The sequence below is a fragment of the Pundamilia nyererei genome, unplaced genomic scaffold (genome assembly GCF_000239375.1).
Source record: "Pundamilia nyererei isolate P.nyererei 1_Seehausen unplaced genomic scaffold, PunNye1.0 scaffold00084, whole genome shotgun sequence".
NCBI lineage: Eukaryota > Metazoa > Chordata > Actinopteri > Cichliformes > Cichlidae > Pundamilia > Pundamilia nyererei.
In genome coordinates this window covers 2,198,291-2,208,751 of record NW_005187485.1, presented here as the reverse complement: position 1 = coordinate 2,208,751, position 10,461 = coordinate 2,198,291, and the positions used below count along the sequence as shown (strand labels likewise).

The window sequence follows — 10,461 nt, the reverse complement described above, 5'->3', positions numbered from 1 at the left end:
CTGAGAGAAAAACCCCCACACAATTGTTTTGGAACAATATCTTTTCAACAGGCAAACCAAATGAGGAGATGTTTGACCATAATGGTCACGTTATGTTGTTGAAAACCAAACAGAGCACATCAGCAACTATCAGCACAGCTGGGCTTGTTTTGCTTTAACCGACCTGGGCACCTTGCAGTCACTGAGTAACCTAGAGTTAAATGTGAGGACATCTGTGTGATAGATAAAACTTGTCCCAAATTGGGTCAGTCTAAAGGACAATGATCCAAAAACAGCAACAAATCTACAATAGAACAGCATTAAAAAAAGGATCATGGTGCTGAAATGATCAAGTCAGAGTCCAGAGACCTCAACCTGACTGAAATGCAGTGGTGGGGCCTTAAGACAGCTGTGAAAAAACCCTCACAAACATCAATGAACTGAAGCAACATTGTGGGCAATAATTCTTAAACACTGATGTGAGAAACCTATACAGTCGTAGAAAAACTGATTACTTCCAGTTACTACAACTAAAGGTGGTCCTATAAGCCATTTAATCACAGAGCCGTGTGTAAACTTTCCTTTTCACATGACCGTATCTACTGTCATGAAATCCTGCACACTGATTCTCACCAGAGCTCAACTGGCAGTTTTGAAACCAACACAAATGGTGCTCAGCAGAGTTTGTTTTAACACAGTGTGAAAGCTCTCCAAAAACATTTGTCTTTTAAATGTTTTTTTCCATGAAAACCATTTTCAAATGATTTGCAAAAAGGAAAAACAGAAGCTGGTTGAAACTGGAAAGAAAATAATAATATGAATTGTGGGAAGCTTTGTGAACACCACAAAAAAACCCAAACAAAACCCAAACATCATACATCTTTGGAAAACATTCTGCTGTCTGTGCGATGTTTAGGTGGCACTGGATAGATTTGACATGTACAATTTCCTGTTATTAATATTAACATATAATGATTTATGTTTATACTTACTACACAACATAACACAAAGAGGATATTTAGGCCCTGCTTCATACAATATGAATACCGAATTAGGAACTCCTGACTGTTTTTCAGGAAGTTCAAATTCCCTTGAGATCTTTGAGGGCACCACACCCTCTCTGCTCTCCGAGTATCAAAGTTTAATAACTTCCTAATGAATACTCAGAGGTGCTTCTAACCTACATTTATTTTTGTATGTTATTCCATTTTAAGATATGACATTTTTACTAGACATTTCTTTAAATCTCCTATCTAAAGTTTACCTAATTTTGCTATACTGTATAGGTCATGCCATTTAAAAACAATAACACTAATAAAAGATGTATTATTGTTATTATCATGACAAAACACAGGACTTGTTGCTGGGAGAGGCGGCTCACCCTTCTAGGCGGACGTCAGGCAGCGAACGATTGAGAGCAATCATCTCCGAGGCCATGAGGTTGAACTGGTTGATCTTAAACATTTCCTTCATTTTCTCCTGCTGCTCTTTAGGGATCACCACAGGTTTCCCTCCTTCACCAGGCCCATCTCGTGGTCTGGACATGGTGTCTACAGAGGATACATATTCAGCTTTTCAAACTTGATGCTTGACAGTGCCATAAAAATGTGTCTGTGTATGGGTTTGTGTGGTGATACACCCTCACCGTCTCTCCCGGGCAGTCCTCTCGGCTTCTTGTCATCACACTTGTTGCACTCGCTGAAGTAGAGCAGAATGAACATGTCCAGCATCACCCAGACCAGAGAAGTGGCCAAAACCACCTTACAGTAGGCGAACCTCCGCATCCTGAAAATGTAGAGTGAGAAGTGGGGGGTAGTTACCATCAGAGGGTTTCTTTGAAAGCATGGTAGAGGAGGCAACTCTTCTCATATCTTTCCCACCTTTCTACTCAGTCCACTCAGCGTTTAGCCTTCCTGCAGCTCTGAGCCTCAGAGTGCTGGAAACACTTCCACCTGTCCATCAGTCTGCCTGACTCCTGTCTCCTATCTGTCAAGCTTTTTATCAGGGCCCCTCTAAGTGGTCGTCTCTACACTCAGTGAGATTCTCACTGAGAAATGACGGACTCCTGTCTTACTGGAGAAACAAAGCAATAAATCTAAGAACAATGAACGTTTATAATTGTTTATAGAGTCGATTTTGTTTTTTGTTTTTTAAAGGCAGTGGTTCCAGAATGGGGCTGCCAAAGAACATCAGTGTACTAAGTCCAAGTGTGCCTAGGGATTTTGTGACAACCATACATAAATATTGCATTACACAACTGCACAAAGACAAACAAATGAATTTTTAATTTCCTGTGTGTTGACAAATTCTATCCACTAAAAAATAAACTAAAAAACAAAATCCCAGAAAAGTCTCTTTGCACAGTTTCTAGATGGTGCATATTACAAATATTTGACACATCAAAACCTGACAGCAAGGGGGGGGAATTCATTTTTATGGCAAGCTAGCCACAACTAACCAATGCCAAGGACCCCACAGCTAAACAAAAGGGAAAAATGAAAACTGCATGTAGATGGTGTCCTGTAAGCTGGCCATCTTATAGCTTCATTGTGTCAACCCCCTGCCCTCTGGCCTGCGTGCGTCATCTGTTAGAAGAAGTTGGCTAAGGTTGACATGCCAAGCAAGTTAAGGAGGCACTTGGAAACCAAACATCCCTTTTGAGAGTCGCTTGGCCCGCTTCAAAAAGAGAGCTGGATTTGAACCAAAGGAAGCTAAACTGTTTGTTGGATTGCGGGAACGTGTCTGATAAGGTGTTGGAGGCAAGTTGCATTCCAGAGGACCTTGTGACACATTCTTTTAGAATATTACAGGTGTTGTATGGTAGGTCCAGGTGGTGCAAAAAATGCAATCAAAAGAACTGATGACATCTCAGATGACACTCAGAGGCTGTTATACAGGTGTGACTTGAAAATCTGTCTTGCCCTTTGGGCACAAAAAGTTTAAAAACCAATTTTTACGATATCTAAACAACACTCTAACTACTGTCCAGTTCTACACAACAACCATCTAGTATATCAGTGTTCCCAAATACCCTGCAGGATATGAGCCAATCTACCCTTTGTACATTTAACATACCAAATCCCTGTGTTCTAAAGTGCAGTCAGACACCCACTCAAAGGTAAGCACAAACACACACACACACACACAGCAGAGAGGGGAGCTATGATAGTAATTGCTTTTCGTTGGCAGGCAGCAAGAGACAAGACACAGCCACATTAAAATTCCACTGCTCCCCTTTCCTTCTCTCCTTCAGCACCATCTCCCTTCTCTTTGGCTGATTCTCTGCCTCAATGATCCCTCAGGTTGCAGCAGCACAAGCAGAAGGGAGAAAATTAATTTGGCCACGGTGATTTCTCTCGTGCCCCCGGGAGGGAAAAAAACGGTGTTTGTGCACAGCTAGCTTAGCTTAGCTTAGTTTAGGTTTGCTTAGCAGCCAGGGAAATAAGAGAACTGCAGAGCAGCGTTTCTAAATTCCACCTGATAGGATTCTGGAAGCACAAAGTGCCGTGTACAGCAGAAAACAAGAGGGAAGATTTAACTGTTTGTCTTTCCTCAGACTTCTGTTCCTGTGAGTCAAGTAGTTTTAGTGTTCAGGTTAGAGCTGTACTCTCCGTATATGATGTGCATATATGTAGTCCAGGAATGGTATTCGAGAACTAGAATATCTAATCTATCAGATGCAGCTCCAGAGTAAGAAATTATGGCATCAGACTCAGAGCAGTGCACACATGAAAGCCGTTTTTATCCTGCTTCTGTTTCAAATAATAAAACATCTGTGGGCCTTTTCCTCACACAGAAAATTGATCAAGAATAGATAAGCAAATAGATAAAGAATAAGGCCTATTAGCAGAATCAATAATGACACTGGTATTGATGAAATCTTATCAATAATCATCACTAATGTACTCTCCAGCAGAGTTGGGCAAATTACTGTTCTCGGATTAAAAGCTGACTCAACTGGAGGCGTAAATTTAAAAAGGTCTTGTCAGCTTGTCTTCTACTTCACAGCGTTTTGTAACTTTGCAAGATTTTATCTCTCAGGTTCACACGCGAAAGAAAAAAAAATTGGTGCAGGGCATCCATCCACCAGCACATACACGCTTAACTGTGATCTCTCACCCCCTGGGGAGAGAAAAAAACATCCAATGAAATCTATTGAACTGCTGCACCACCACCAACTTTTGACAAGGTTAAAATGTAACATGTTACATCAGTTTATACGTTCCCACTTAGCCACTCGACCAGTTTCAGTTTGAGTAAGGTATAAAAGAAAACAAAGCACTTATTGCAAACCACCTCATATCAGCCTTTAGAAACATTTCCTGACCATCACTTCTGCAGCTCCGTTAGATAACATCAGACACACAAAATAAATATTAATTACAAGATTTTTTTTTTAAATAAGAAATAAAAACATTTTAAAATAAACATTAAACATCTGTTTTTAATATCTGTAGGGGAAAAGCAAGTTCAGGGAAAATCTCTTGTGAGGATATAGTAAGTGGGATATTGTAAGCTAGTAACATAAAGCTTAACATAGATGTGTAAATCATAGATATTTATACATAAAACACACTTCAGACAAATACGTTTTGTGTATATCATTACTGTTTAATCTATCATATTTGTGAAGGACTACTTTAAGACGTAGAAAAATAACTGTGTTTTAAATATTGCCACTAAACAGCAGAAAAAATGTGAATGTGAATAAAAATGTAAATGTCGTATTTCTGTATGAATGATAGAAAAATATTACCGGTAATATAACAAATAAAAACTGTTTAATTGTCATCAAATGGAAACTTCCTGACCTGGGATGAAAAAACAAATACTCAAACCAGGAAGTGAAGCTCTTTGGATGTTAAAACCTCCAGAGCTATACCAGAAATAAACATCTTTACAATCTGGTACAAAGAAAATGTTTGGTCTCCGTTACTTTTCTTTGAAAAGGCAGCATGTGTACAGGAAGCGAATCTTTACATAACCAACAAATTATGTTCCATTAGGGTCTAATTAAGTCATAATTAATGCAGTGGCTGCCTTTAGTTACTGGTGGCTACTGACGGGCTAATCGACTGCAGCTAATCAAGTAACAGAACTGGACTTCTAGATCATGTTTGTGGTGTTAAAGCAAATTTACCGCACTTCTCTGACAGCGGGAAATAGAACCATTTAGAGTGTGAGAATCTTTTAGTTTTGTTTTACTCACACTACTGTACAGTTTGACCTGTTCATGCTCTCTGCAGACTGATATACTTTAGATGGTCGCTTAGATAAAGTCTGCATGCTAAAAATGGGCCACTTTAGCCTAGTGGTTGCTAGGACACATAATGACACCATGATGTCTGATATGGATAAAGCTCGTCAAGGGGCCTACAATGCATCTGTGTGGCAAATTTGTTTGCACAGATTTTTTGTATTATAGTAAGATGTTAAAACTAATTAGCACACATATGTGAGTGTGGATGCAAAAAACCTTTCTAGCATTAGTTACCATAATAACATAATCATTCATTACATTCTCTTTTAACTGGCTCCAAAACGCCAAAGACACAACGGGCAAAATGCCAAACCCAAGACTTCAAAATCATCTCCAGGTCTATCTTTTATATACAGTCTTGCTATTGTCCCTAACATCTTTATATACAGTTATACAAGAAACTAATGTTTAATAGGTGATCATTGTGGCATCTGGCAGTCTGCACTCATGCGTGACTGAAGGAGAGCTACAGGGGTTGCTGCGTTCTGTAAAGCTGCTACCGTACTGAGTGTTGAACTGTGCAGTATGTTCACATTACTAACATTAGTTATGGTTCACAGCAGAGGTGCTAGAGGTTTGTGCAGCGATATTGGTGAAAAAGCTGAGTGCACTTACAAAATCACCATGCTATAGGATGTGTTATTGTATCTCTTTATAGCTCTCACATTTGCTTTACCGTTGATGTTATCTTCTGTTGTTTTTTCCTGTAAGCCACAGTGCAGGACCCGACCACATCTGTAATGCACTTTAAACTCAAACCCAGCTTGGTCTTTTGTCACAATTTGGACTGAAAACCACCATAAAACAAAATATGCCAGTTATAAAATCGTTCCTAGTAAATGCCTGGAAAATAACGATTTGGAAAATTCAGATTCCCCCGGATATCCTGAAGGAATTTACCAGACTGTTTATCTCACTTTTTTCCGTCCTCTCAAACTTGTTCAAATTCCAGGACTAGCAGGAAGGCTGAATTTCAGTACTCGCTCTGCAATCTCCGTCCTTTCTGTTTCACTGACAGCTGCTAGACTGCGTCGGCCTTGCTTGACCTTTATGAAACAACAACACAAAACCACACAATGTAGCAGAATCTTGGATATACTTCTCTCTTCACCGTTTCTGGTGCAACACATACATAGCAGAGCTCTTATATGAATACAGACACCAACATCGGAGCTTTCCATCACAGAAAAACTTACATATTCCTGTTCACAGCATCATGTCAAAAATGCTGTCGGATGGATGTCAGCTTCTTTCCGGAGATGCCATTTGATCACAGCGAATGTAGAGAGCAGTGCTTCAAGCAACAGATACATTAAATAAAAGCACGCGCACGCACACACTCCTGCTTACTGCTGTCTCTCAGCCATGCCTCTCCACTCACTGTATTTCTAATCAGGCATGGCAGAGGACACCTCCGGTCTCCCTGGTGCTCTGGGCTCTGCCTCTCTGTGTGAGTGTCTGTCAGTTTAGTTTATGTTGGGTGCTAGTCTCTTTGAAGTCTCTTTTAAACAGCCTGGTTTCATATGACGTTAAACAGACCCACAACTCTCCATTGTTCTTATTAAGCCATTAGCATACTGCACTTCCTCCATCTTTCTTTTAAACCTCCATCCTGGTCATCATGCACTCTCGTTCCCAGCCGCCCCACCCCCACTCCCTCCCGTTTCTCTCTTAGTGATGTTTTCTCCTTTCAATAGCGGTTGCCATCACTACTTCCCTACAAAAACACAATTTCCTCCTTCACATCCTTCTCTGTGTCTCTCTTCATCTTCCCCTCCTCTCCTTTTCTCCACAGGCTTAATCCCCCTTTAGAGATTGCACAACCACTATTTCTCACAACCATTTGGAAAAACTCAGCAAGAGGATCCAGCACTTCACTCGCTTTAGAATTTATGACTGCGAGCGAGGATCCTCCCTTCTAGGGATTTCATGTTTATATGTATAAAAGAATATTCAGAGGAAGGCAGGGAGATAATACTGTACGTGACTGAGGGCAAATGAAAGAGATGATGAGTGTTACTAATAAACACAAAGTTTGTCCTGCTAAATATGTTAAACGACAAATGTGGACCCTCTGTATAGCAGTTTTGTTTTGTTTTGTTTTTTAAAAATCATAATATACAACCAGGTGTATTTTGTTTCTAAAAGTGTCTAAAACATGCTGCCTTTTTGAAGCTTCCTTAAGAGGAAAACCAGAGACGGTGCTATTCAGGTGTACGAGTTGTCCTTGGGTCATATAGGCTTGATAAGCTCAACAGTTTCCAAGACAACGCTGATGGGAGCGCTGATTTTCTGAACAGTCGTAATGCATCTCAATTGGAGCAGAACAAGGCTCAGGCTAACATTAGGGGAGGGAAATAGAAACAGAACACGGTGGCCTGAAGCCCCGTCTTCATGCTTCTCTAAGGAGTACACAGTCGCCTGAGGCAAATCAGCTGGGTTCGCTTAATATCCAGATCATAACCTTGACTGCAGAATATAGACTGGTCCCGTCGAGGAAATAAAAAACCCAAGGACTGGGACACAACTGAGAGAGAGTGAAAGAGACCTGCCATCAGTTAACAAAAAAAAGGGAGAGAAAATACACGCTCTGCCCATCTGACAGTGGACTTAAAAAACATACCGAGCACTGTACCTCTTTGGCATGTTGCTCTCCTCACCATGAGTTACAGGCTACATTGTATGATTCAGACTAATGCAAAATCCAAGACACTTTAATGAACAACCCAGAACACACACACACACACACACACACACACACACACACACACACACACACACACACACACACACACACACACACACACAAAGAATTTGTTTAGGCTGCAATCTATAATTAATTAACCACAAGATTCATTGGTGACAGTGTTTTAGTTAATATTAGTGCGAGCCTGTAGAGCTCGAAGAATTCAATCATCACTTAAAAATCCCCCATGAGTCAAGATATCATTTTCCCCATCGAATCACGACATGCTCTTAGCTGCATCAGTGGAAATAAATAAGGGAGATGGAAACAGTGTCAGAAAAGGGCAGAGGAGGTCAACTCAATCCTGTTTGCTGCGTAGATGCTCTCTGCTCCAGCGGAAAATACATGCAAAGTTAGCTAAACTAGTTTCTGAACTAAGAGCTACAAACTCTAAGGCACTAAAACAGGTTCAACTTTCTATTAATGTAGCATGTCAGGAGTCAGGCAGCTGCTCTGCAGGTGGACAGGACTGCGTTATTAATAGGTTATGAGCGAGGCTCTGGGATTGATTACCGATTTATGTTCTACATTTTTTCTCAGTTTTTAATTTTTTTTTCATTCAGACTAATATATTTTAAATTTGAATGGGTCTCAATGATCAGTGTTAGGTGTTTATTTAGAAAAACTCTTTTGTTATTTTATTCAATCCGTTTTTTAAAGCAGCTCTGCAAACTGGCTTACTCACTCTGATTGTCTTCCACATGTCACATGAATCCTTAATGATTTTAACTTGGTGGACATTATTGTTCATTGTTTTGTTATTTATTTATTTATTTTACTCATGTGTGATCTTTGTTTTGAAAGGGGCTTAAAATAATAATAATTATTATTATTTATATACACTCACCGGCCATTTCATTAGGTATACCTGCTTTAACAGTAATCTATTGGGATTTTCCCACTAAACCATGTGGGGTTTACAAAGAATGGTCTGAAAAAGAGAAAAGATTGAGTGAGCAGCAGTTCTCTGGGTGAAAATAACGTATGGTTGAACAGCAATATTGATAATGGCCTTGCTTTGGCCTAAATACTGATATTAGTAACGATCTAAAAGAAATCAATACACCAAAATCAAAATGGTGCTATTCTCTTTGCAGTGATGGTTGTGAGCGTCGCGGCATTTCAGCATGAAAGTCACCTCACTAAAAGAAAAAGGTGCCACTTAGAGAACATTTCATGATTTCCACAGACCATCTAATAATTAAGATTAACCTGAGTACAGAAAAGGAGTGCCCAACATCAGCTGATGTCAAGATTAACTGTCGTCATCTCAGACACAACATTTCCAATTTCACAACACTCACAACAACAACAACTAAATCAAGCCAATAGACGTGCTTAAACACAGCAGCGCTCAGCTGAAACAGGCCCTGCTTCAGTTGTTTCGTTTCATTCTCCCGACACTTCTATAGTCTGGTTGTTTTCCTGAGATGTGGAGCCTGGGGCTTTTTTTATCCCCACTACAGAGCTGAGAAATATCAGACCGCACGTACTACTAAGCCACTTGTGTAAGCAGAGTCAATCCCCCAGTATTATCAATGCCTGGTTCCTGGCCTTATTTATTGAAAACATTCCCCTGAGCAAACCCATATTGGCTTTTTACCAAATCACGGTATTACTGGCCACATTTACACTCTACACACTCTAATTAATCAGCACGTACGCCACAAAACAATGGTAAAATCTTTGCATGCTTTATTGATTTTTAGAAAGGCTTTCGATTCCATTTTGCTAGAGGGTTTAAATTAAAACATTCTCTGAATAAGCACAGCAGGTAGACGTTTGAAAACAATTAAGTCGACGTAAAGTCTTATTCGAATGACCATCAGTACATGAGGAATGCAGAGGTTGTCAATAATCCTAATCCATAATTTCTAATGTTAAAGAAAATCTTTTTTGCGTGTGTTTGGTATTTTATCAAGACTTCTTTTCTGCTTCTTTAAACACAGCATGGAAAGTCATTCACATAAAGGTCAAGATGAAACCTCTCAAGTAGGATGGAATGGCTGATATATATGATAGTATCTTTCAACAGTTTTATGTGACAACCTATAAATAGTTCAGTCTTCACCGAGGGGCCAGACAGATTTCAATCAATATTTGTCAAAAAATAGCCCACATATAAGCCTGAGGACTCATATCATTATTCAAGCTTAATGCCAAAGGCCTGCATTCAAAATATAAAATTAGATTCACAAGTTTAAGTATTATTAATGTTTTAAAGCACCAGAAATAAAAGCAATTGCTGTGAAGAATAACCCATTTCACTCTAATGTTTACTTTGTTTTTGGATGACAACTAGATTTTAGTTATTGATGCATGAACAGGTTCATGTTAATGTTCCTGCAGGTAAAGGTGGGGCTGACTTGAACCATTTCACATACTGCTGGGTAGCGTGTGAATTCCCCTTTGGGCATCATAATGTTAGTTATTTCAAGCTAAACACTAGGGCTGCACGATTAATCGTTAGAAAATC

General features: G+C 39.6%; 1 protein-coding gene across 2 annotated transcripts in view; it reads right to left on the bottom strand.

Moving 5' to 3' along the window:
• galnt1 (UDP-N-acetyl-alpha-D-galactosamine:polypeptide N-acetylgalactosaminyltransferase 1) overlaps positions 1-10,461 on the bottom strand; it is a 62,543-nt gene that overhangs the window by 19,743 nt on the left and 32,339 nt on the right. For both annotated transcript variants that reach the window (XM_005738550.2, XM_005738551.1), the window contains exons 3-4: positions 1,625-1,764; positions 1,361-1,529 (exon numbers count right to left, since the gene is read on the bottom strand). In XM_005738550.2, coding sequence (XP_005738607.1) covers positions 1,361-1,529; positions 1,625-1,763 — 308 coding nt within the window. In that variant the 5' untranslated portion in view covers position 1,764. The remainder of the gene's footprint in view (positions 1-1,360; positions 1,530-1,624; positions 1,765-10,461) is intronic.